At 41.3% G+C, this 27,896-nt stretch overlaps 1 protein-coding gene across 2 annotated transcripts in view; it reads left to right on the forward strand.

Annotated features, from left to right (window-relative positions):
• RPS6KA2 (ribosomal protein S6 kinase A2) overlaps positions 1 to 25,806 on the forward strand; it is a 158,591-nt gene extending 132,785 nt beyond the window's left edge. For both annotated transcript variants that reach the window (XM_084202397.1, XM_084202398.1), the window contains exons 15-21: positions 9,079 to 9,168; positions 10,636 to 10,794; positions 11,962 to 12,123; positions 16,054 to 16,130; positions 18,561 to 18,678; positions 19,644 to 19,781; positions 20,155 to 25,806. In XM_084202397.1, the coding sequence (XP_084058523.1) occupies positions 9,079 to 9,168; positions 10,636 to 10,794; positions 11,962 to 12,123; positions 16,054 to 16,130; positions 18,561 to 18,678; positions 19,644 to 19,781; positions 20,155 to 20,280 (870 nt within the window). In that variant the 3' untranslated portion in view covers positions 20,281 to 25,806. The remainder of the gene's footprint in view (positions 1 to 9,078; positions 9,169 to 10,635; positions 10,795 to 11,961; positions 12,124 to 16,053; positions 16,131 to 18,560; positions 18,679 to 19,643; positions 19,782 to 20,154) is intronic.
• The last annotated feature ends 2,090 nt before the right edge of the window (positions 25,807 to 27,896 follow it).

Consider the following 27,896-nt stretch of genomic DNA (forward strand, 5'->3'; position numbering starts at 1 on the left):
TAGAAATCAATAACTCAGGAGAGCTAGTATTAGCAGGCCTGTGTAATCAAACTGGTGCTATATGGCTCTTTATTTGCTAATGACAGTAAGTGACATAGTCACCAAAACCCATTTAAATTCGAGTTTTTTCATAATTTCCTTAAAGTTGATTTTCCACTTCCATTGATGTTCATGATCTTAGTTTGGTTGTTTCTAGGTGGCTGGTGTGAGTAGATAAAACTGCACACTGATCTGAAGGCAGGAGGTATTTGCATTTTCTCCTTAGCCTGTACTACGGTTAGGACAGGTGTTTAATGCTGAATGCAATAAAGAAAATAGGAATCTTACTTAGTGAAATAAGAGTAGGAAAAAAAGAAAATCAATCCAAGCATCATTAAATCTCCTTGAAAGTTAAGGAGTCTGTAGATCTAGAGAGATTTGCTTAAAATTGTCTCTCCTTAACCATAAAAAGTAACTAAGTGAAACAGACAGTGGAAATTTCAGGGAAGGCTTTGTATCTATTTTTGTCTGTTTGGGAGGTACTTAGTGTCTGGCAGAAAAAGGATAAATATATCAGTATTTAAATAGGAAGGTCAATGGAAAGTTTGCTAGATGACCTCAGATTTCTTGGCCCTGACTCTGCCAGCTTGTACCAGAGCATGGTACAGAGGTGAGGCCCCAGGGTATGTGCACCAATCTCCAGGTCAGAGCCACTGGTAATGCATCCCTCTTAAATTTAGCAGAAGTTACCTGCTGCTGGAGCAGAGCACTGTCAGGATTCTGCCAGAGAGAGGATGGGCTGCATGGGCATGGATCAGCTGCTGAGGTGCTGTCTCAGTTCTTGCTCAGTCCCTAGCAATGCAGACCCCCCTTGACTTTGCTGGCTGGCTGTCACAGCCAGGTTTGTATGGGTTAGAGTAGGCCTCTATCACATCTCACACCTGGGGAAAGGATGGCATCAGGAAGAATATAATGTCATGTAAAAGGACCTCGTTAGTCAGCTAGTCAAGTGATGGGACATGAGTGCCAACTTAGCACTTCCAGAAGCCTCTAACTGTCCTTGCTCTTCCTCAAGATGGCTTATCAAATTATTTTTGAAAAGCATATATTTTTGCCTCTGCAAGATCATACTAATGATACTTACAGATATTTTCCAATATTTTATTGAGAAAGTGATTCTGACTGCAGTCTGGCCAAAATTTTTCATTACTATTTGCTTTCCTTCCCTGAATATGTAATACAGCTATTCACTGTTCTCAAATAATTCATAGGATGTAAATAAAAATATTTGAACACCAGCATCAGACAAGTATTTCATAAATATGTTGCTGTTACTACAGTTTTATTAATACAATTCATATGCAGACCTATAGATTTCTATCTTATTAACATGCTTGCATATAAATGAGTTTTTCTTGTAGTACCTGAGTAGGAACACTAAACCCTGTGAGATCATGTGCTCTTTTGATATCTATGGTTTAAGATAGATTATAAATAAATTAGAGAAAATCTATAGCAGAAAATATGCAAGAATTGGAAGGCAAGCTCTATCAAGAGAGCTACAAATACGTGTGATGTAAGACAGACAAGGGCTCAGTGGGATGCGATCAAAATCTATAAATATCTCTAAGGTGATATAAATGATGGATGACAACCATTTGGCTGCTAAAGACAGCAAGGGAAGACAGAATGTCTTGAAGCTAAAAAAGGGAGTTACAAGGGAAAAAAAGTCTGATTGTGAGAGCAGTTGGTAAAGCAAACTCTTCAAGGAAATGACCGAGATGTCTTCCCATTCACATGCCAAGCAGTTGGATTTGTCATGGTAGTGGAAATGTAGCCTTACAAAATGCAGGGTCAGAGGTACAAGACCCCTTCTTACCTTGATCAACTATAGAAAACACTTGCCAGGTTTTCCCATTAAATTTGGTTTATAAAGCTGGGCATCAGGAGATAACGTGGCCCAGACACTCAGGTCAAAGATGGCTTTGAGTGTCTGAAGCATACTCAAGCTTTTGGCAGCGGGGCAGCAAATTTGGTAGCCTGTAGGCTGCCATTTAGGAGATACAGGCTTTAGAGCAGATTTAAGCACAAATCTTTGCCCTTCCTTGAATTGGCATAGGGAGGGCTGTTTTCTAGAGTGCTCTGCGAAGAAACCAGCTTTAATAGCCCTAATAAAGGCTAGTTGCCATACTGTGAGTGATTGCAGACAGCATGGAGGGCGTCCTCTAGATGTGATGGAAAATGATTTAAGTAAAATGGAGGAAGCAGCAAAGGATGATAGATTGTTGTTGTCTATGAGGATCTTACATCTGATCTGTGAGAGTATTTTTGATGGCTTTCTTGATTTTCCCTTTTCAAAAACTTAATCAAAGGGCCCGACTTCCACTCTGGACCAAGGTCGTTCCATACACTCTCCATAAGAGGAGGCAACATAATGGTGTCCTCATTTTTTAAGATTTGGGTTTTCCAGAATTCCTGCAAAACTTCATTGGGTCTCATTTTTCTGTTGTTTTGAGAATGTTCAGATAGGAGCTGGACTCAATGATCCTGATGGGTCCCTTCCAACACAGCATATTCTGTGATTCTGTGCTTTCTGCCAGATAGTCTCCCCATGGAAATAAGTCAGTTCTCCAAGGAGACACTGCTTGAATAGCTGCAGCTACAGCTTCAGAAGGGCTAGGCCAGTACAGAGTGCTGGGCTCTGCTGGAAGGACGTGGGAGAAGGGAGGGCAGCGAGGCAGGAGTGGTTTGAGCATTTCTACAAGTAGCCAGCTTGTTTCTAGCAGCAAGAGCCTTTGCTGACTTTTGGGATTAATGGGGTAGAAGCATTGCTTAAATTCTTAACAAAATAATCAGAGAGGACAGGTAGAAATACAGAAATGTGTGCAGGCCACCTTTTAGTCTCAGCTTTGAAACAAATCTTAAATGTGTAATGGTTGTGCATATCTGGTTTAAGGATTTCTGCAGCCTCCTTCCCGTTTCATCACAAAGCTCTCAGTGTCTCTCCTTGGCATGGCCAAACCTCTGAAGAATGTGAGAATATGGTATTTCCCTCTGCTAACTACATCTTTTCTGAGACCTAGGATCAGGCAGCAGTTTTTCTACAGCTTAATAATATCATGTTTCTCTTCACTAATTTGCTTGCCAAATACCTAAAGTATTTTGGACAGAATTCAGTCCTTTGTGCCTCTGTTTCTCTTTTGGGGCCATTCAAACGATGTTTCTTGCATTTGTCTTCCATACTGATGTAATAATTTTTCCCCTTTATAAGTTCTGAATATGATTCACTGGTTTCCATCTCTGAAGCTTTCTGTAGAAGGTGAGAGCAGCACTGCAGTTATTTTATGGTCTGAAAACTCATCAGTCTGATCCAAGGCTGTGCTGAGCAGAGCAGACTGAAACACAGCACAGAGCCTTTCCCACCAATCCATTCTGCTTACAGAACTGAAGAGTTCTCCCTAAAATGAGCTTTTCTGTTTCATGGGTGCTATTGAAATAAATTTGTTAATGTTTCTGTTCTGCTTAGAAAACGTGTGCTACCCTATAAGTGCTAATTAACAAGAGCTGTTAATTAACAGTTCCAGCTGACAGCTTTGGCGTGCTAAGTCAGCAAGTGGGCATGCTCCATGTGCAGAAATGTTTAATGTCCCACCTGCACAGCTTGATCAGATGGGCAGTCCTTATTTCAGAAAAGTATTGCTAATTAGGCCTGTTTCTTCTTAATAGTCATTTTTCTTAGTTACTATTTTCCTGAAAGATTTAAGCATGGATAAAGAGAATGAATTTCTGAAGCTAATCAAAACTAATAGCACAGCAAATAGTCCCTCAGAAACTATTAGGCTTGGAAAAGTTCTCCTTGGAGACCTCTTAAATTTAAAATTATACCATGTTCTTTTAAATAATATTAGCCTTTCTGCAGTGATTTTCATCCGGCTTGAGTTATTTGACATCAAAAAAGGAACCAAATTAAAACAGATGCTTGGCATGAATAGACCTTATTTTTAGAAGGAAATATTATTGAAATGGAAACCTGTACATTTTCCAGCAGCACAGAACTGCAGAACTCTCTCTCTCTGTGACACTTTCATTGGAATTAGTATTGTAGATGAAACTGTCAGGTTAAAATCTGTGTGTTGTCACACCTCCTTTTTTCAGAAGAGAAGCAAATCCCATCTATAGTCAGTTCAACTAGTGGTGCCCTGAATTTTCAAATACATCACAACGTAGATACAATGTGCAAAGGGACACAAAATTAATTCTCCTTTTGCTCATCCCTCCCTACCCAGAAAAGGAAAGAGACTATCACATCACATCATACTGTGTAATGAATCTGTTCTTAAATGCTTACTCTCCAAACAGACTATAGAAAAAACTGTATATAACAGGGGGGAAAAGCAGTTTTATAAAGCATATAAAACTCTCTTCCTCCTCCATGCTTTTTCACAAAGCTATTCAAAGTTCCCTAGTGCTGGTCAAAAGGAGCTTTATATCATCCCACTGCTTAAATGCACTGGCAGCCTCAGGTGTGGCTGTACAAGGTGTGACATTGTCCGGGTGTCTGCCTTGCCTTCTGCTGGACTTTGTGTTGCTGCAGCTGGAGCAGCAGATTGGGGCTGTCCCAGCAGCTCAGCTGCCACGGTTCACACTCAGGTATCTCTGTTTCAGCTGCCAGGAAAGGTCACTTGGGGCAGTTGAAGACAAGGCAGATTAAAAGATCATTTAATTGTTTGGTCATTAAAGATGCACAAGGTCCTTTGTCCCCAGCACAGACAGACCCAACAGAGCAGTTTCCTTGCTGCTGGCTTGAGCACAGCCTGGCCAGAGCCTCATCCTTTCTCCTCAGGCTTATGTCACTGCTCTTCCCATCAGTGTAACTCATGCTTCTTTTCTGTCCTTTTCCTCACTCTCCCGCTTTTCCCTTACCTTTTCTTTTAGGCTGTTCATTTTCCAGACAGCAAAGGCAGTTAAACTGTCTCTTCCCACCTCTTACCTTTTTCCAATCTCACAGTTGGAGTGATGGAGAGCTCCATGTGAGGAAACACAGCCATTCTCCATTCTTCTCATGCCCAGCCATTCAGGTTAATTTCAGTGCTGGAAAAGGCAATGTGTATTAGCAGGGCTGGTTCACTGGGAGTGGATTAGGGAATGCTCACATGTACTGCTTCTTTGGCAGGGCTGTAAGGGCTCTAAGTCCCAGCTGGTGGGTGGTATCAAGCAGCTGAAGGCTCCAACATCTGCTGATGGCATAACTAGGTCCAGAAGAAGAAATTTACACTGTAGCAAGCATGCAAATACCTTCACAAAAAGGCAGCAAGCAAATATATATGCTGCCTATTTAGTTGCTGTGCCAATTTCAGCAAGGCTTTACCCACACAGAATTTTATTGATACTCTCTTTTATACTCATTAGTCTGCTCTGGCAAGCTTAAATCCATTGAAAACCCATTAGTAAAGGAGAATTAGATGATTTTTTCCATGCAGAAGACTTGTAGAAGGACTTGTAAAAACTGGACAGATGCATTAATTGGGATTTTGAAAATATTCTGTCCTGCTCCTTTCTTCCTTAATAGAGAAAGTGTACAGTATTGTCCTTTATAGGAGCTTGACTCATTTTAACATATCATGATGTTATTACCCTAAATCCCACTGAGGAAAGAAAATGCACCTTTTCCTTTCAGTTAGTCACACAAAGGATGTGATAGCTAAAGAACAAACAAATCCCCTGTCAGAACAAAGGACACTATTGACTGTGCTGAGCCCATTTTACTCTGAAATTCTTTCATACACTGTTTGACACAGACGAGTTTCTGAGCAGTCCCTGGGTGTCCAGTGCACAGAAAAAAGTCTATTTGCTTTATGGCTCAGTTTCTTCCTCTTCTGAAAGGCAGTGGATAACCCTTGTGTGTCTCAGCTCTTCTGGGCCAAGGTACAGTAGAGCTCATGTTACATTTTCAGTTAAGTTACCTGCACATTATGGTGGCTGTTTGAGTTGGTCTTCTTCACCAGACATCTAAAGAGAGAAATAGGAAAGTAGCATCATGACATATTAGTCAAATTCTAAGGACTAGTAGCTGAGATCTTCCCTTAATTCTGTAATAGAGAGTGTTTATAAGTACATTTTAGTTGAATTCAAGTCAAAATTATTTTCCTAAAGAAAATACATCATTGCTTGCACGGAAAGAGCTGCAGGAGGTTCATGGGCTCTCCCAGAGAGGAACAGAGAGGAGTCTGTATTCATGCAAAATACAGTGTCTCAGAGGAGACAGGGACTGGGGTGGCAAATGCTCTTTTTACCACAGGAAATTCTGGGTGGACTTAACAGCACACCAAAAAACTCTGTAAGTTGTAAATCACTGCACAGACTGCCCAAGGAAATGGTGAAGTCACCATCCCTGGAGGCATTTAAGAGACATGTAAATAAGGCACTTTGGTTTTGTGATGGACTGGGCAGTGCTGGGTTAATTGTTGGACTTGCTGATCTCAAGAGATCGTTTCCAACCTAAATGATTCTATGACTTTGTGAAGAGGAAGATCAGGAGAACCTGGGTATGGCAGTGGAGCTGTGGGGCATGTTTATTTAATGGACTGCTGTGGCCATTGCAACATTCAGATAACGGAACTGTGCATCCTGCAGCCAGTCTGAGCTCAGAGGGATTTCTGGTGAATTGCAGCAGACAGCCCCTCTGCCTCTTCAGCAGCCAAGGGCCATGTGTAAGTCACAGGCACACTGAAGAGAGGCACTGGCAGGGTGACAGTCTATCGCTGCGGAGGAGGAAAATGGTTCTGGTCTGTCCCATTTAGACTGCCCAGGGACTGAGAGGAATTTTGCAGGTCCCTTCACAACTCTGACAATGATTTTTGGTGCGGTTTGGGGCAGTTTGTCCGTGTAATCTACGTATAGCAGGTTGCACACACGTTAAAACAAAAATCATGCATATTTAGTGGGACTGTCTTGCAATTTGTATTTACATTGCATACTGTGAATTAGAAGCATTAAATGTCATCTGCTGCTGTTGCTACTACATCAGTAGCAGAGTGCTTTGGGTTATGTTGGTTTTAGTTTTGTCAATAGCTGAGACTATTTTTGGTTTGGATTTTTTTAGGCCTATATATGCATTTATAGTCCTGCATTATTAATAGTCACTTGAAATTTTCCACAGCTCTGGATATTTGCTTTCACAGGGAGCTGCAACAGAAAAGGAATCTGGAATATATAGCTTGCTACAGCAGCACAGTGATAGTGGTCCTTCACACTGTGATAATACTTGCCACAGTAGGTTCTGCTGGTTTGTACAAGGCAAGCAGATGCTAACAGGGGCACGTGTGAGTTACTCCAGTAACTTGACAGCAGTGCAGCCAAGGAAGTGGCCCTGAGGATCTTCTTGCTTGTTAGGCTTACTGGTTGAGTGGGGCATGTTCAGTCACTGTGGTTGTACTCAGGTGGAGCCAGTCGATTGGGGCTACATTGGCTTTTTGATAATGTCTCAACTAAACTGGGAGAACAACAGCAGAAATTTTTATTTCATTCCCCTGTTCTTGAGGTTTTCCTTTATTTATTCAAATGTGGACAGCAACCATTTACCTGCATCAGCTGCCTGTTGCACTTTCATTTGTCACACTTCTATTAATTCAGAATCAAATCACTGATAATGGCTTCAGAGGAATACCTGAGCCATGGACAATTACTGACCATCATTATCACTACACATACATACCAGTCATGATGACTATGAAACCTCTGATTTATATTCAGTTATGCATCATTATGGCTAATGAATAACATTCGACTCCTGTACTTGAATTTGTATCACCATAAATAAACCATGAAAAATGCATATATTTTATAAAAAAGCAGACAGGCATTTATCCTTATTAGCAAAAGAGGTTTTCAAAAAGCTGTTTTTTCCCTGCTAACATCATCATTTAAAATTTGTGCTCTGTGCCTAGCTCTTGGAGAGAACTAACCACATTTAAGTTTGGAAGCCTTAAAATCCAAGGCAATAGTGGAAATGATTTTCTGAAAATGTGACCCATTCCACTTTGGTAAAGCTGTTATTCAAAAGTACTGCTGTTGTTTTCTAGCAGTAAGAAATAGAGCCAAAATAGTACACTCCTAATGAGTTTCTAGTAGAATGAGTCTTCCACCATTTCCTGTGCAGTTACTTTTGAGATTCCAAAATGCAGAGATTTCCCTTAATGTTATTTTTAATTCCATATTTATGCTTTAAACCTGCAAAGTGAGAAACATTAATCAGTGCTCTCAACTGGACAAATGACTAAAGCTCTTTGCCTGACATGGGAAATATAGTTACCAGAATCACTGAGGAGAAGTCAGTGCTCTCCTGATAGCTGGCTTTCCATGCAGTGATGCTCTCCAAGCAGCAGGTGTCATGTTTTTCTAAGACCTGTTGCTACAGGTTTGCTACATACAAAACTAAAAATTTTGCATGTCTTGCTATATTTTCTAATAAGGCAAAAGACACTGACTACGTAGAAGTGATCTACAAAGCAGATTTCTTTCCAGTTTAGGAATGGGTAGAGAGTTTGGTTACGTGGCCAAATACAATGTCTGGTCACTCTGTTGCTCACTACAACAGCTTGGCCCAAATGATTACCAATAGTTTCAATTCAAATCTCCCCTGACAGTAAATGTCCATACATTTTCATTTCTGACAAATACAAATAACAATTAATTTCTATTAATTTATCAGCATATATACAAGCATATGCCAATATTACGATTCTATCATTTTTTTTATGTCAAAGAGGTAATTTTAAAATGATGATCATTTTGAAACTCTCAATGTTGTTCGATTTCTAAATGACACTTCTTGTAACTGCCATTATTTATGGGTAAACAGAACTGTAGGCATCAAAAAGAGGGCCTACGCCTCCAGAATCTAAACTAATTATTGCTCCATCTGCCTTTGGCAGGCAGTCAGCATGGCTGTCATTTGCACATGGTTTGAGCTGTCCTCTCATAGAATAATGATTAATAGAATGATTTTGAATAGTAATTTGTTTAAACTGTAGGAATTGGTTGCTTTGTGCTTAGTGCTGCTGGCTGGTGTTTGACTATGCTGTCCTTCATTTATTCCAGATAATTGATAAGAGCAAGAGAGACCCTTCTGAAGAAATTGAGATACTCTTGCGATATGGACAGCATCCAAACATCATTACTCTTAAAGATGTAAGTAGTCTTTGAGCACTTCAGCATTAAATGATTTTCACCTTCTAGTCACGCTCACTTATTAGTCCATGTCTGGAAAATTCTTCACTTGAAGGTCTGAGCTAATACCAGACCCATTGAAATCAAGGAGAAAAATAATACAACCAATTGCTGGATAGCATTTGGAAAGACTGGTCAGGTTATGCATTCTCCAGTTACCGTCTAACAAACCTTAAATAAAGCCAAGGGGGCACTGTGCTGGAGAAGATAAAAATGGGTTTGGGTTTGCAGCACTATTTAAAAGGGGATCTCCCTAGCTGGGTGTTTTGGGACACTGCTGAATACACAGAGTGGTGCTGCTGGGCAGGGGGATGATCCTTCCCGAGCAGCAGCCACTCCTGTGCAGCTATCTGCTTTTCTGGGAAGAGGAGAGCTCAGAGTCACTAGGACTTCCCTCACTACTGTTTTAATACCAGGGACTATTTGCCTTCTACTCCAGCAGCCATTAAGGTATTTTTCTTCAGCATTTCATATGAAAAAATAATCCTTCACTATGCTTAAATGAAGTAATGGCCTTTGGTCAGAGGTGCTGTACTTTAGCTGCCTGAAGTCTCACCTAAGATTGTCCACACCATGTCAGACTCAGAGTTTACAGAACAAATCCTGCTCGTGTCAGCAGCCAGTACATTATGGTTTAGACCTTAGGGAAGTATAGAAGAATCTCCTAATCACATATTCCCAGGCAAGTCTCATCTAATTCCTAAGTGGTAAAAAATATCTCAAAATCTGTGCAAAATAATTTTTTATATTGCTTTCCAAAACTATTTAGCATTGATGACTATAACACTGCCTATTATTGCAGTCCAGATAAAGGATGATGACATGAAGATGGTTGTCCTCCAATTTAAATGATAAAATTTCTTTTACCAGCTGCCATTGACATTGAATGTAAATATGTCTTGCAGCTAATATCAATTATATATTTACCAGAATTGCAAATATAAACTAAATAATATCATTAGATGCAAGTGTTGGCCAACAGTATAACACAGCTCTTTAGCTGATCATGAGTCAAAGGGAAATATTGATATTTGAAATGGCAAATGTTACCCTGTGGAAGAGGAAAGAGAGAACACTACTGAGAAGAATGCTTGGGTAGGAGCCAGCAGACATTTGAAGCTGTGTGGAGTGGTGCTGCTTTTAACAGCTGAGCCTGCTCTGTTGACATGATAGAAAACCAGGAAAGCTACATTTCTGTGTGGACAAATTAGCAAGCTGCTACAGACACCAGAAAAAAGTGATGATTTAAGTAATTTTATAAAGTTCTCTTTAGAGTTGTTGAGCGTAAAGAGCCGATTCCCCGCACATTTGCTGATATTTTCTTCTTGCAACTTGACACACAAGAATCCTTTAACCACTGCGGTCAAAGGACCAGCCTTTACCAAGCTGCTGGGTCCAAGACGCGTATTTGTTGTGTTCCTGCGGCAGGTCTATGATGATGGGAAGTTCGTGTACCTGGTGATGGAGCTGATGCGGGGAGGTGAGCTGCTGGACCGCATCCTTCGGCAGAAGTGTTTCTCTGAGCGGGAGGCCAGCGCTGTGCTGTGCACCATCACCAGGACGGTGGACTACCTGCACTCTCAGGGTGTAAGCCTTGCTTTTTTGGCTTAGCTGCATCAACCTTCTTAAAATTCAACTTCTTTAAATGGCAAATAGTTGTGATTTTGCTTCTCTGAATTGTAAATATGTTTTCCGCCCCCCCCCCCCCCCCCCAATCCTACCTCCATATTTATAGTTACATTTGATTTGTGAAATAGGGTCATTGGCTTTTAATCCATTTTCCACTGAACTGAAGCATGTGAAAGTGGTATTTTCTTTCCCACACTGCAGTGATTTTCAAGTTCATGTACTTTCTTGTGATATCAGTTGTTGACTTTTTATCACAGTCATTATTGCAGGATCTGAACTTTCAGCAACACTTCAGATAGGGTAGCTGAATCAGCAGACAGGTAGAAAATCAAATGCTCAGCTCTCCAAATGAAGTGACAGTTTGAGCAGCTGATGGGAAAGACTTCTGACATGCTGTTAAAATCTGACTTTTAAAGTTTAAGCTCTTTATATACAACAGTTTTAAAATCTCTCCTTTTCTGCATTTCAGGGACAAGCAGTTTGGATAACTAGTCAAATATTTATTTACTGCTTTTCCTGTTTCATGGTTAAAACAATGTGCATTTTGTACTTTGGCTTCTATGCTTTCATGCTAGTTTTTCAGTCTTGATATAACAAATAAAGGCTGTTTTCCTGCCACTGAAATTCAGCATGTCTGGTAAAACACACAGTCACATGAAATTGTGTGAACACATTTTGAAATTAAGAAAGAAATTAATCCCTCCTTTCAGATGTGAGCCACTCACATGGACAACCACAAGAAGACCCTTACACACTTTCCTCCCATGATTTATTCTTCACCTTTCAGCTGAGTATTCAGGGCCTTCAAGCTCCAGGAGATTCTGCCACCAAGATGTTTGTACAGCAGCCCACTTTGGCCCCCCTCAGGACGTTGTCTCCTCGTAGAGCAGCAGCTCCATCTCAAAACACCCGCAGAGGTTGTCAAACATTTTGTCTCTCATTTTAACAGACTTTCTTTTTTTTTCCCTTCATTTGTCCAAGGTTTTTAGTAACTTTTTTTCCAAAACTGAAATATTTTCGGCATGAGCTCTTGACCTGCCTCAACCAGCAGACCAGAAATGGCAGCCAAGCCCCAGTGCTCCCTGACCTCCTCTTCTCACTTGTTTCTCACTGTTCTTTCTTAAGGTCGTGCACCGAGACCTCAAGCCGAGTAACATCCTCTACATGGATGAGTCAGGAAACCCAGACTCCATCAGGATCTGTGACTTTGGGTTTGCCAAGCAGCTCAGAGCGGAGAACGGGCTGCTCATGACTCCCTGCTACACAGCCAACTTTGTCGCTCCTGAGGTAGGATCACATTTCAAAGCCTGCAGTAGTAAGTGTGGCTGAGGAAGCAGTCCTTCCTCCCTTGATGCCTTTATGAGAGGAGCAAGGCAGAAACCAGGCTACTGGCACTTGCACAGCCTCTATTACCATAACTTTCCTATTCCTGCTCCTATCACAGCACTTGTTTTTCTCCTGAAAGAAGCTGGTGTCTGTCTTGGACTGGTGCGCACAATGCTTTGGCTCATTACTGGGATAAATATCCTTTTTTTCTCTAGCTGCTTCTGATCAGACTGCTTTTCCTCCAGTACTCTGCATCAGAACAGGATTAAGGCTCAAGAGGGGAATCTTGATGTCAGCTCGCCCAGAGATGTTGTGGAGTCTCCTTCTCTGGAGACATCCAAAAGCTATCTGGACACAATCTTGAGTGTTCAAGGGGACCCTGCTTGAGCAGGGAGGTTGAACTATATAATCCTTCCAACTTTAACTATTCCAGGAGTCTGTAATAAAACTGAAAAAAAAAAAAAAACCAAAACCTTGCACAAAATCTTTATTATGCTGAAACCAGTGAGAGCTTTCTTGTTGACTTCACTGAACTAAAGAAACATCTCTCCTCTTGGGCTTTCCGAGTACAAATTCCACCCCTGTTTTAGGGGATGTAGGAAAGGCTTTCTCATTTTTACAGACAGGAAAGTGGAGGAAGACCAAACAGCTTGTCCCAAGCAGAAGGAGAGGTGGCTCTGCATCACTGCCAAGTGCTGTTCCTCTCATGCAGCCCCTACAGGAGTGGGTATGCATCAGATGTCTGTTTCATGGCTTGGCCTCTTTGCTGTATGAGATGTTCATATCTGCTTCCTCACAATGAAGGAGCAAGAAGTTAATTTCTTGGGTAATTACCCATTTCTTGGAGGGATGAAAATCAAAAATTTTAGTACTTGCAATACACTGCTTCACATGTGTGTCTTCCTTTGTTTGTTTTGGCCCTTATAAGAAAAACAAAAAACTACTGTCATTCAATACTTCATCTGTTCTCTACTGTCAAATACCAGTGTCCCTCAGTTGGTATCATCTAGCAGTCTTTTTCTCCCTAAGTTTTCTCTTTCTGCCATGCACTGCTCATCTGTGACTGGGAAGAAAAGACTAGGATAATCTTTCTGTATAGGATCCTTTTATGATAGCAAAAGTTACAGGAATCATAGCCTTCCAGCATCAGAATTTCTACATGGAGACCATTGCCAGGGCAATATAAATTCAAAACAGATTTTCTTCAGAAAAAAACAAACCTTCCATTGCCAAGATAGATTGGTTTGGGGTTTTTATTGAGGTTTGGTTAGGCTTCCATTTTAGAAATGGGAATGAGCTGTTTAAAATTATCAAAGTAGATTGAAAAAGTTGTGTGGCACCACAGCAATTCAATTTCAAAATGACAAAAAAAATCACGTTTTCAAGATTTGAAGCACTCAGATTTCCTCCTAGGTACAAGAAGCTCAAAATAGGTGTAGCTATTTCTCATGATGGGCTCTTCTCTTTTCAATATCAGACTCTTCTGATTTGAACTGAAAGCAGAAATCACACTCCTGGACATTAGTGATGAGGAAGACAGGTCCTGCTAATGCAGGAGACGTTGGAGATTAATTGAAACATTACCAGAACTGGCAGGGAGCTTACATAAAGCCTTAAGTGCTTTTATGTTTTTCCTGTGACATAATGCTGCCCTCCAGCCTAGATTTGACTTTCAGGTTCCCTGTCTGAGGCTGACTGCAATGTCTGCCATGTGCTCATGAAACCAATTAAGGAGGCAGAAAATCAGCTGAGCTGCTGACAAAGAGGGTGGTGACCGAAGAAGGAGGACATGTTTGCCCACTTGGATCTCCTTTATTTTGGAAACAGCTAATTTAGGCTTTAGGTGATAGCAAGAACAAAGTTGAAGGCTATCTGAAAGAAGCACGCTGCCACCTAGTGCGAGTTGTGCTGTATGCGAGGAGGAAAGAGCCAGGCTGTTGTACTGCTGATACAGGGTGCTTCTGGATAAAGTAAAAATATTTTATTCTGCAGGTTTCCTACAAAATTTGTGAAGACCTACTGCTTTGTGATTTGAAATTATGAGGTTCTTTATTTACTTTTGTAGCCATTTGAATCCCTGCTTGTTACAACTGAGAAAAACCTATATTTGAAACACTGTTAACAAGTCAAAGACTAGAGAAATAGAAGAGGTTGGACAAATATCTGAGTCATTCTCAGAACTGGATGAACCCAGGGTATCATTATCTCCAAGATACCCATTATCCCCACAATATCCTGCTATGGTGTGGCACTGAGAACCAGTTTCTGCCTCTATTTCAGATCCCACTAAGTTCTGGAAGTCACCTAATCATTTTGGGGTTGTGTAACCACTTGCTTATTAACCCTCTCCACTAAGTAGCATCACTGCCTCGTTTTCTGTCACTTACCTTGGACTTGATTTTCCTTGGTTATTGGAGGAAAACAGAGAAGTGAAATTGTAACTGTTCAAAACACAACGAGAACAACCACAGCAAAAGATAAATGTTGGGTATTCAGTCTCATGGGTGAAGCAAGAAACAGCTGAGTTTGTCAAATAGCAAAGAAGTTTTTCCCATAAAAACTAACATTATAAAGGGGGAATGAATGCAGGAACTAAAGGAATAGAAATAAATAAATCAGCCAGAAAGCCTGCATCTTATGTGCAGAAGAGAGAGGCAGAAGCACGATTTTACCAGCTTTGTCAACAGGAGGAACTGCAGCTTCTTCTCTGGTTTTGTTGCTGTGGGAGTTTGTTTGGCTTGTTGTTTTTTTTTTTTCCAGGTAGCAAATGTTCACTCAGCAGCATACCTGGCAGATGGTTGCTTTGCCACTCATCATTTATAAAATCTGTCGAGGCAACATTTTCTCAAAATGTTTTCCTTAGCAGAATTTGGTCTTTTCTGTGATAGACTTCAGATACTTAAATCGCTCCTGGGTAATAAGGCTGCAGGTCTGAGAAAGACTTGCTGAATTTGTACATTCCTTTTTCATGTGCTTTGCAAAAAGATGTATCCACTGGTCCATCCAAAGAGGACAAACCTCCTCATGTGTCAGAACTGAATAAACAGAGGGTAGTTTGCTTTCATGGGAAGATATGGAGGTGGTCCTTGAGCTTGAGGTGGTAACTTCACTTTCACTTGGACCTGCACTGAGTCAACAGGCATTTTTTCTAGTGTGCACTAGCACAAATGAAATCTGGACTGTATCCTTACTGCTACACCTTGCCATCCTGTATCAGGACTGAAGCTACTGGTCAAATCTCTGCTGACTACCCTGGGTCTTGTCTGCCCCATGGGAAAAGGGGGTCAAGTTTTAGCCTGCTGTTAACTCCGGTCTAAATGTGCCCACTTTTCTTTATGCAGAAGTAAGAGAAGCCTTTTAGCACACATCTTTTTTAGTCTTGACATTATATATGCTTCAGCGGGCATCCATTTGCTGTATCAAATCCAAACTGAGCTCAGTTGGAATACTTATCATTGTCATTTTGCTCTATGAGGCATCCACAGGGTTGTTGGTAACTTTTATGTTAGGAGGATATGTTTCAAAGTATTAATGAGCTTCTTTTTTATCAAACATTTTAAAGCAGTGAAATACTGTTCTGCTTTGCTGCGTGTTGGATGGTTAGAGGAGCTCCCAGATTCCTCAACTCCAACAGACTGCACTCATCTCTCACACTGTGAAGGGAAAAGATGTGCTGAGTTTAACCAGCTCATTTCAGCCTGGGCTTTGCCTTGCTCCGTAGCACTACTGGACATTTTGATCCCAAGGCAGCCACCTGTTCAAGGCAGATAATCACCTAAGCCCTGGCAATGTCAGCAGACACAACCAGTAATCAGTGCATTTCGTAGATCAGAAGCTAAAAATTCAGGAGTGCAGATTGCCCTGTTTTCATCTGTCTCTTTGCTTCCACAGGTCCTTAAACGCCAAGGTTATGATGCAGCCTGTGACATTTGGAGCCTGGGGATCCTGCTGTACACCATGTTGGCAGGGTGAGTGATGAGGTTCTCCTGGAACAGCAGCCTCCAGTGGGCTCAGCACTGATTAAGCCTGGATAGGGATTCTGGCCTCCTTGAGAGGTGTGTTCAGTTGTATAAAACAAGAAAATAGATACCAAGATTTAAAATTAGAATAAATTTTTTCTAGAATGTATAAATATCTGTGACACTTGACAAATTGTTCAGGTTTTTAACAGAAAGTGCCTGTATGCACTGAGACCTAGACTCCTGAAGGGTTCACTCATGACTTAAGCAGTGGGAAAGTTTTCCATTCATGTTCAGTTCGTCCATAGAAGAATGTTAATTCATTCTATTGATACATGTATTCTCTTCATTAGTCTTCATTTGTTATTGTTATTGAAGTGTCTGAGCACCTTTAAAAGCTAAAAAAAAAAAAAACCTCACCAAACATAGTTTTCAGATGCCATTTGAAAAATAGGATTCAGAAAGTAAACTGAGAGATCAGCAAGAATAGCAACAGGCAGCAGAAACTTTTGAGAGGTACTTGGCAAAAATACCCCACCAATGTGTTGGCTAAAGCAAAATATTAAAATAAGAAAATCTAGTGAAAGACACAGATTGAAAAAAGCAGTGAAGGATAGAAATAAGATGTGCTGGGATGATTTGGAAACAAAGTGTGCAAAGCCGAGCTAGAGTTACCAGGCTTTGAATTTCATTTCTCAGACTATGGTATGTGCACATTTATCACACCCAGGTGCAGCTTGCAGCTTTTCAGTAGCCTGTCTAAACTGTTTAATCTGCTTCATGATCTTTCAGCTGGGACAAGAAGATTGGATTAATTCCTGGGTTTTATACAGAAAACAAAGATTTGGACTCTGACTTTCTGTTATCCTGTTATTTGTGGATTGTAGAAAAGATGCCAGGGGTCTCTATCTGATCTGTTTTATTCTTGACTACACATGTGTTCAAGGTCAGCCAAAATATATCAAGACTTTGTGGGGAAGTCTCCGAGTCCATTGGATCTCCAAGAACCTATTTCTATTTGGCTGATGCCCATGGCTGCTACACAGCTGGAATCAGTAAAACAAAATTAACACCTTACCCGCAGTTACATTTGTTTGGTTGATTATATTCAAAATGCTTCTTCATTGAATATGAAGGAAAAAAAAAATCCAAATATATTTGAATCAGAAATACAAATAACACAACTTAGTGGATATTCAGTTTACTGACAGGTGCCAGTAACATGCATCTCTCGTTTTCTGCACATCAGAGAAAATAATAATAACACAATCAGTTAAGAAATGCTTTTTTAGGTTCCACCACTGCATTTATGAGTAGTCTTGTTCTTCCTTACTAGAGGAGATTAGTAGGAGCTGACAAGTATTTACATCCAGGACTTCTTTCTCCTCCTATAGTCACTATGAGGTGAGAGGGCTCAGACAGCCAGGACTAGAGCACCAGCCAGGGATGATGTTAATGGAGCTACTGATAGACATCAGAGTTTGTTTGCCAGCCCATAACTCTAACTGCATCCCCTCTGATAGCCATAGATTGGAATAACATCACATATCTCTTTGGGCTGAACTGCTATGAAGACTGAAATGTTTTTGAAAATGAGAAAGTACTGCATAAGGAATTGAATTTCCCACCAGAAGCCTGATGGGATCGGAAGCTGTGGCCAAACCAGCTGTTTAACAATCTAAAAACTGCTCTGGCAAGTTTGAAGAAAAGACAGATTGAATGAAAAATATAAAAATCCAAAATACCTACTTCTTCAAACCTACAGAGCTGTTCAAGTCTGCAGAGTGAAATTTGGCCTGGTAGATATTAGTCAGCTGCAAAAACCTTATCTCTTGCCACTTTCTGAAGACAAAAAGTGTACCCTCTGCATGTGGCACTGATTTTGTCACAAGCTGGATGCTTGTTACAAGTCATTTCTGACTGGCTGGACAAGGAAATAACCTATTGCAGGTAATTTCTTTTGCCCAACTGACTTGCACATTACAGTTAACAAAGCATTGCAAAATAGATTAGAAAGCTCTTTTTTCTTTTCCTTTTTTTTCTGTTTCAGATTGTATTTCTGCTACTTTATAATTTTTGTCCTTTCTTGCTGTTACCAAGGTACTGGTGTTGGCAATAAAGGTGTTGGCAATAAAGCAGAGTTAAATCAAGAGGTAAACATTTGACATTGAATTTTTATGAAGAGTATTTAATTCCTAAAAAATCTAAAAAACAATTAAGGAATCTGTCTTTTCCTCTACAGATCAATATGAGGAACCACTAGCCTGTATAGTTTGAGTGAAAATGAAGCAGCAGTATCAGTGGTACACTCTGTAACTAAACTCCTGTTGTAAACATTGGCAGTTAATAACAGAACCTAGAAATCATGTACTTGCAAATTACATGGGTTTTTTTTCTCTCTCTCTCTCTCTCTTTTTTTTTTTTTTTTTCTCTCCATAGATTCACTCCTTTTGCAAATGGACCAGATGACACCCCAGAGGAGATTCTGGCCAGGATTGGCAGTGGCAAATATGCTCTTACAGGAGGAAACTGGGATTCAGTATCTGATACAGCAAAGGTCAGTGAACCCTTTCCCAGATTTTCTCTCAAAATTAAAATACCACAGAGCTCTTTTTTTTCTGATGCAACTGCACTTCTAAAAGAAGTGTAGGTTTGTCAATGCCACAGATGTATAGTCTGTGCATGAACCACCTTTTTGCTTAACCCCCTTTCTGCTTCTCAGTTAACCAGGAGCAGGCAGTTTTAATTCCTGTACAGGTCACAGTTTAGGCTGCCCATCTATCACAAAGCAAGGAAAACCCTGAAGAAAAAACTCCGCTGGTGCTGAGATCTTTAGGCATGAAGCTGTGTACTAGTCTGTGAGACAGGTAAATGGGCAGGAAAGTTGCAAGCTTCCAGTTCCCCAGCATTAATCAGAAGCTTTGACAGGCTTTAAAGATTCTTGCAAGTGATTTCATTTTTAGAAACTGTTAGTATCCAATGGAAAAACATTGACACTTTCCACCACAAAACTGCAAGCAATCCTAGTAACATATTAATCTTGCTACCAGCACCTATGAGCCTCACAGTGGATTTTTTTAACCAGCTGTCCAGTTTTGAAATTAAAATGTTTAGGTGTTGTAGAACTAACCTAATTGAACTTCAGTTACCTGAGTGTTGAGTTTCTCTTCTAAGTTTGCCTTGTAAGCATGCCTTGAGGTCAGTGAGGAGACGCCTCCAGATGGCATCCTCTCCCTAGGTGTTTATCACTCCAACAAGGTCACCTGTAATTAGCAGTTATGCAATAAGATTAATGCCCTCCACATTATGTTTTGACTGGATTATTAGCTGAGCATTGAACATTACACTTGAAAATTTTGAAGATAAGTCCTGATACTTAAAGGACACAAAGCCTGTCTAAAGTGCATCACTCTCTCCATTGGACATGCTAATGATGACACTGCCAACAGAAAGATCTTCGTAAAACCTGCCCAGCTATTAATTACTTTCTCCCTTGTGCTGCTTTCTTCCTTTTCAACCCAGGACATTGTGTCTAAGATGCTTCATGTAGACCCTCATCAGCGCCTCACAGCAGTCCAAGTCCTGAGACATCCATGGATAGTGAACAGGGAGTACCTGTCTCAAAACCAACTCAGCAGACAGGATGTTCACCTGGTTAAGGTACCTCCTACATCCTTCCCTCATCCTTGCTTGCAGAAATGAGCTGTCATTTGTGTAAATGGTCTGAAAAGTGATAGAGGAGTTGGGAACATTATTTGCCACAGAGGCTGAGTTTAATATGGCACTGTATTAACTGTATTGTTGACTGTCACCTACTCAGTATTTTTAACTTTAGGCTGCATTGTAGTAACCTGGTGGCACATACTGCTCTTCAGCATTTTGAATCTGGGACAACTCTAGCTGCCAGCCTAAATGGTATTATTTCATGGAAACTGTGTGTGTGTGACAGTTTTTTAGGAGACTGAATAGGGGAAGGGAAAAGTATCAAAGAAATTAATTTCAGCTCAGAGTTTTCTCTTTCTCTTTTTCACAGGGTGCAATGGCAGCCACTTACTTTGCTTTAAACCGTGCACCTCAGGCACCAAGGCTGGAGCCCGTATTGTCCTCCAACCTGGCTCAGCGGCGAGGCATGAAAAGACTCACCTCTACCAGATTGTAGCAGCACCCCCAAAAGGCCTCCTTGAAATCCCTCCGTTTATTATTTGAGAAATTCATCTTTACTTGGCTAGCAGAACCTTCTTGGACAACCTGCACATGAAATTGCCAGAACTAGCAGAAGCCCACGTAAGGCAAAGTTCTCATTTGCTACATCTTTTCTTCTACATTCCAGCCAGGGTCCTGAGTTTAACAACTTCACAAAGATGTGCCAGTTTTGCCAGTAGCTCTGTTTCTTTACTGAGATAAAGCCAAATAAAATAGGCGAGCTCCATCCTTTCCACCCTAGGAAACCTATTTTTGAGTCTGTAAGATGTTCCATGGGAACAGTTTTCATTTTGTTTCTCAAGAAAAGCACTTTTTGCTACGAAGAATGCAGTTGGGTTAGAATGCTGTTCCAGCATGCATCATGGTGAAGTGACTCGGCACAAGTAGACATCTACTGATCTCCACTCACCCCAGGAAGAGTGAAGGCTCCAGAGACACATGAGTAATACTTTATTTGAAACAAGTGCTTAACCACATGAGGTAGAGAGAGCTGGTGGTGGTGGAAATACCTTCTGTTCTTGAAGAATCTTTTGCACTTTGCCCCTGCCTTCTCTGGAATGAAGCTAGCACCTCTCAAGGAGAGTGTGCCACCAGCTCTGACTTGCTCAAAAGTCTCAGAGAGCAAAAACCTCTGGGAAGCTGTCTGAGGAAAAGAATGGGTCTTATGAGACTGTGGGGAGGCATTCATGTAGAGCAGTGTGAGTAGAGCCTGTGGATCAGGCAGGAGAAAGGAGTCTGGTCTTGGCCAGCAATCAGGTCTGGGAGGATTAGGTGAGGGAGCTGAGGGAACTGAACAAAGGCAGGGAGAGATGTGAGTGGCTTTGAGGACAGTAAGCAAAATAATGCAAAAGCAACTAGTGTGCAAGTGGCTGGGGGCGCGCTGTGACTCCCTCTCAAAGCAGGGGCAGTCCCCCTTCAGTGACTGGTGCAGAAGACAGTGGGTGCTGGGCTGCCCAGGGGCCAGGTGGGTCGATGCAGCCATCCATCCTCCCATGCCATCACCCCGTCTGCTCACCGAGAGCCGTTCTGGTGGCCCAGAGTGCCACGCTGGAGCACGAGAGGCCATTCCCAGTCATTGTTCCCTGCCCTCCCCTGGCTGATCACCCAAATCTGCCTCCAACACCCAACATGTCATGTCCCTGCCTGGGTGTTCTGCTCTAGCAGAGTTAAACTCCCCGTGCCATGTGTGTGCAGAGAGTACCCACTTCTGAAGAGTTCAGCCAACTCTGTTACAAGCTTTAATAATAATAAATTATGAGGAGAAATGGGAGGATGCTCTGCTTTTATATTTATATGAATATGTACATGTGTATTTATATACATATAAAACAAAAATTCTGTGCCCTAATACCTGGATTTTCCAGGTCCAGGGAAAGGAAACTTTTGTTGAAATGGTCTCTGCAAAATGGACTTTTTTCTCATTCCTGGTTTCAAAGAAAGCAAGCAAGGTTTGTGGTGCCAGATGTGAACTATTTTTTTATTCCTTTTCTTACCCATCTTGGCTTATTGGTGGTCACAAGCTGACCAAGATTCTTCTTTGTACTGCTTTTGTTAATTTTTATTTTCTGAGTGAATTTTGTCACCTCAGATGCTTCATGGGAAAAGCTACTGTGCTGTGTTGGCTTTTTTCTGTTGTGACAGGGGAGGAAAAAAAAAGAAAAATGTGAACATGGAGCTTCATATGCTAGACATGGTAATTTTTGCTTGCTGGGTAGTTTGTGCATCTCGGTGCTGAACTGGAATTACCAGATCACTGCCTCAGATTGTCCAAGGGGTTTCATTTGTTATAGTAATATTCTTCCTAAAACTATCTCTGCTTCAATGTTGACTGAAGTTTATTTGTTTGCATTAGTCTATTTTTAAATTTAAATTTATTCTTAATAATTTAAACTGATATTTAATGTTCAAGTTTATGTGCTGTGCACAGAGGATCGCTGCAAAGCAGCTCTCCTTGAAGCCCTTCTCTTTTCTAAAATAAACAATGCTGTGAAACTTTGCACAGAGGCCGAGTTGGCTGGGGCTGATGAGTGCAAATGCACAGGTGGGTGTCTGTGCTTGTGTACACAGCAGTCCACATTCTCTTCTCTGGCTAAGCTGTGCTCAGTGTCAGCTTTTTGCTGCCTTTAGAATTTTCTGCTTGTTAAAAGTTAAGTCTCACACGTTTCTGCTAGCAGCACACTGTGAGGATATCCACTGGCAGGGACATCCTGGCTGGTGCAGAACTGCTCTGGCCAGGCCTTGTTTCCCTTGAAGTGACTTCTGTCCTGGAAAAAGGCAAGGTGGGTATAAGGATGCAAAGGGCAACCTGGAGGGAGGACTGGATTTTTGGGGTCCCAGCTGATATGTGCTGTTTCAACAAAATATACTGTAATGCTCAGAGTTATTGTATTGTATTGTATATGGGCAGAAAGACTGCTGGAAATGTTATGTACAGTTTTTGTCTCCCTCTGAGATTTCCTGGTCATCTTGCATTGCTTCAGTTTGCTTTCTCTCACAACCACTGGACAAAGTCTCATTCCTTCTAGATATACCCAGTCTTAATTCTTTGAGCATTTTTTTTTCGACTGAATCTTACTGTAAGCCAAGCTTACAGGATGTTGCTCTTCCCAAAGTTTAAGGCTTTTAATCTCTTCCTGACTTTCCTCTTTCTAACCCACCAACTATTAACATAGAGACACATACAGACTGATACATCATAATGAATATTAATTACTGCATAAGCCTGTAAATCATTATAAGCCCATACCTATAGTGGGCTTTGTTTATTAAGGTTTTGTTGCCAGTGAATCCAGATGAGTGCACATATGTGTCTGTAAATAAACACATGCACAGAAAGGTGCTGTCCCAGCTTGTCCAAATAAAGGTAGGAGTGTAGTCAGAGGTGGAGGTGATACGGTGATACTCAGAGAGTTTTGTCGGCAGTGCTCTTTGAAATCTGTCATTGATAATGGTAATTATTACTCTGGGTGTAGAAAAAAAGGCTGTGCCCATCCACAGAAGAAACTTCTCCATCCAGCCTCTCCTCTGTCCCAGATGTGCATCCCTATGCACTTCCAAGGGCAGATCAGTCTCCCCTCTGCAGTCCTGCCATGGGAGGTGATTTTCTGAGGCTTTTCTGACCTGTTCCAGTCAAGTGAACCCAATTAAACCTTTTCCACTGTCAGTCTCGCTGATCCAGCTCTCTTGGACTGATATACAAGAGCCTCCATCAGCAAATCCAAGAGGCAGAAAGGGAGGAATATGTCACTGGCAGTCATTATTTCAGACTGATAGCACCCACTGGTTCCCCTGGCCCAGCTGAATCCAGGAGAGGATGCTAGGCTGTGGCCTCATTACTGCAATGGCTGCTTTTACACCAGCATCTCCTTTCTAGACTCCTGGCCATGGTATAGCTCAGCAATAAGCACTTTTTTTTTTTTCCTGGGAGAAAACTGAAAAAGGCTTAGCCTCTTTCTTTCTCTCTCTCTTTATATAACCTTAAGAGACTTTTACTAATTGTTATGTTTAACTCCTGAAAGTCTAAAAATCTCTTTTAATTAGAACATACCATCTTGCAAGGTTTAGTCCATAAAGTGACCTAGTGCCTTAGGCTATTACAAATATTATAGTTACACTTTTAACCATCAAGCTGCACAATGCAATGAGTGTCCAAGGCATACCCCAGTGTACCTGTCACAGACTTAGTCAGCTCATCTGGAGGCCCACTTCAAAATCCATCACAGAATGGTCCAGGTTCAAAGGGACCTCTGGAGCCCATCTAGTCAAACCACCCTGCTAAAGAAGGTTGACTTAGAGCAAGTTACACAGGTCCATAGCCATAGGGTTTTGTTGTTCAGTCCATAAGAGAAGTGTCTGCCCAGCAAGGGGGAGGCATATCCCCACATTTTGCAGAGCTGAACCCCACCTCTGCAGCTCCAGGCCTCTGAAGAAGCCAAGTGGCCCTGATGAAGAATATCATGGGAAGTGTTACCCCAGTTCCTGCACAGCACTACAGCTTGTCTATATGGCAAAGGTATGGAGATGCTACTCAAAGGGAGAGCTGACCTCTGCCCCAGCCCCTCATGAATTTTCACTTATTTAAAATCCAAGCAAGTTTTAACAGCAAATAACATTTATAAAACCTAACTATTTCAGCAAATGACATGTGACACTCACAGACATGTTGTTATAAATCTCTACATTTGAAAAAGAAGTCTACCTGAGAATAGGTTTTGTTTCCTCAGAAAAAAAAAATCATCTTTAACTTCCTGAGAGCCCAGGATGTTAGGGATAGCCCAAGCACACAGAGCTGAGTGAAGCATGTCATGCCATGTCATCGTATGTCAGGGACCTCTTACAAGGTACAGATTGTGTGTTCCTGTACTTCACCTAACCGTGGATGTAATACTGGGCTCTCTTTTCAGCCAGACCCCTTCATCTCTCTCCAACAGCTTGTACCCAGCTCTGGTACCTCTGAATACATCCAAATCTCAGCCAAGTGTGCAATTGCTGTGTGTCTGTGATACAAATTGCGACAGGGCTCAACTCATCCCCTAAGCCATGGATGGCACAAAGGTTTCTTATGCTGCTGGTCTACTGATCTTACACCAGCAAGTGCTGACACTAAAAATGGCAGGCAGTCAGTCACTTTCTCTTACTTCAGCTGCTCATCTGTTGTTTCACACCTCCCTTAGCCAGCTCACCACGGGGCAAAGCAAATGTTTGTGCGTCAGAACAAATGGCTGGGGACAGCAGGAAGGCAACAGCACCAGTTTAGCCAACAGTGTTGTCAACACATTGGAATAGCTACAAGTTCAGTGTCACCTCTCTCCCTCTGTTGCTGCATTATGCTGAGCAGAGCCCAGGTGTGGCTCAGAGTCAGGGCTATAAATGATGTGATGTTTGTACAGCAGCAGGTTCCCAATGCCAAGCCCTGTGCACAGAGAGGGAGGACAAGTCCAGGCTTCTGAAAACTGGCCACAAGTTCATACAAACTCCCTCTAACCAGAAGGTTTAGGGCCACAGATGGCATGCAATGGAGAAATAATTTTGACTGTTTGTATTTTTGTCACTACCTTAATAAAAGTGATAGAAAAACCCCAGGGTTTGTTTTTAAATCATCCATTTTTGCAGAGGAAATTCTTGCTTTTTGGGCATGCTACAGCTTTCTTGACCCCTAGAGGAGTAAGGCAGTCAAACACAGAAGATACCACAGATTACTATAGCAGAAAATACATTGTAGCTTTCACTGGAAAAATATTTTCAAGCAGGTGTTTTGAAGCCTCCTCTTAGGATGTGTGTATCAGAAATGCCTAAGTAAATATTTAGAAGCAAAGTTCCCTTGTTGAACATCCAGAGATGAACCTTTAAGCAAGAGCCACGTGAGCTCCACGTTCACATATTTGAATCCTAAAAGATAGGCAAGCAGCACAACCCTTCAGATATTCCTTACATTAAAATAATGTTAACAAGATGCTTTAATATAATACACTAAAAAAGAAAAGTAATATGTGCAAGCCCATTTTTCTTTTCCTCTTTTGAAGTATACATAATTTTCCTTTGAAAGTGTATATTCTTACCTCCTAGCTGACCCTGATCCTGAAACTTTGTGTTGCCTGAAAACACTGCAGCTAAGCTGCTTCTGGTACCTGAGGTCCTCTGTGAACACAGTCCCACACTCCTTTCTCTGTGTCTGTCCACAACAGACACACACAATTGTACACCCTCTCTTATTCTGAAAGTTAGCAAAACCATGAGAATTTAAACTCAGAAGATAAAATGAAGTTAAAAGGAAAGTTCTCAGTGTGTACAGAACTAAAACTCATAGTATTCAGGTGAAGGATGGATTGAAGTCTGTGCAGAACAAAAATGTTACAGAGCAAAGTTACAGTAATTCTTACAGCCAAATTTTATCTAAACTCTCTTCATAGGTATTTGTAACCTAGACCTTGCATTTCCAAGTGCAACTGGGTGACAACACATGTATGTCAGCCAGCATCTGATCATACATGTCATCACAAGGCTTACACATAAAAATATTTTGCAGCCCAGGTTTAAAGTCTAAAATTAAGATTTTGGCCCTTTTTGTCATCCTGTATTGCGTAAACCATGATGTTCAGTGTTGAACTGTTCGACGACTACTTCTTGCTTTGGTATACATAATTACAGAGTCAACTTGTGCTCCATTATGTCTCCTAAATGGATGTTATGGACATATTTTTCAGAGATGCTTTAGCCTGAAGGGAAATGAGAAAAATGCATGTCCTCTTTTATGAAGCTGAATTTTGAAAGGAGAGGCTTCATTCACTTGAAGTGCAGAAAATGAAAAAGAGTTGCTAAAAGATTGTTTCTGATTTTCTACTCAGAGCCAAATCTTGCTGCCTTCATTCCTGTGTCAATTTCTTAATCCTTATGCACCTCCAGTGACTCTGGTGGGAGAGCTCGAAGTCCTCTTTCCTGTTGCAGTAGTGGAGTCTGGCCATTAGGTGATGATGTGTGTAATGAATTTACTTGGGTAGTACTAAATTGAATTTACATAGTAAATTATGAACCATGATCTAGCACTTTGTTTACAGGCTCCATATTCATGTTTACAAAATGATGATTTCTGAGGCTCATGCTTTTTATGTTTCCTGTATGAAAAGGGCAGCCAGTGTACAGATATTTGTTATGTTTACCAGCGTTTCTGAATAGATTTTTTTTATAGTACATGGTTTTATGAAGTGTAATATTTTTATAGCAGAATGACGATCTTTGGACTTTCTATATTGTTACCTACAATTGTTTGCAAACAAGCTCTTTGCTCTTTTTTTTCTGTGCACTGTATCCCATGTTGCTGCTGCTAATGTTGCTGGCCTCAGCTGCTGCTGCCCCACCATGACGTGGGCTGACGGTATTGTGAAACTGTGCAAACTAACTTCAAAGAGCTGTGATTGTGCTGAAGGGCTGGCTGCATGCTGGGTTCCTCCTGGCAGGAGGGATGGGGAGCTGAACCCCCTACCAAGGCAAGAATTTACTGTGGATGGTCCCCAAGGAGAAGCCTCAGTGCTCACCTTTGTCTGTATCCTGCCATTTTGGTTTGGCATGCCCATCCTTTCCTTTCTTTATAAAGAAATAAAAAGAGAAACAAAAAGGATTTTGCTTGTGTTTGCATAATTCCTTTCCAGTCCTGGAGCACTGGCCATATTTGAATGCCATGTGTTGGTCACAGTAAAAGCACACAGTCACGTGTTCAAATTATACCTGGAACTGTTATCTCTGTGCAGCCTGAATACTCAAACCTCTGTTTTGGGAAGCAACAAGTAAGCCTTTAATGCCCATCATTCACACAGTTCACCCACTAGACAAATTTAGGATTTCAGTGCCAGACAAATTAGTGCTTTCACACAAGTTGCCTCAGCATGAATTTCCCTTGAGATCTTCCCTTGAGATCTTCCAAGGTACCATTCCTCTGGAAACTGCTGGTCTCTGGCAAGCAGCCTGCATAGCCTTTTCTGTTTGCTGGACTTACTAGTGACCACAGAAGCAAAATCAACCCCTCCTGCTCTGAGGGATTGGTTCTGCTTCCCTGGCATTACATCTGAGCCTGCACAC

Source organism: Fringilla coelebs (genome assembly GCF_963513975.1).
Source record: "Fringilla coelebs genome assembly, chromosome: 3".
Lineage (NCBI taxonomy): Eukaryota > Metazoa > Chordata > Aves > Passeriformes > Fringillidae > Fringilla > Fringilla coelebs.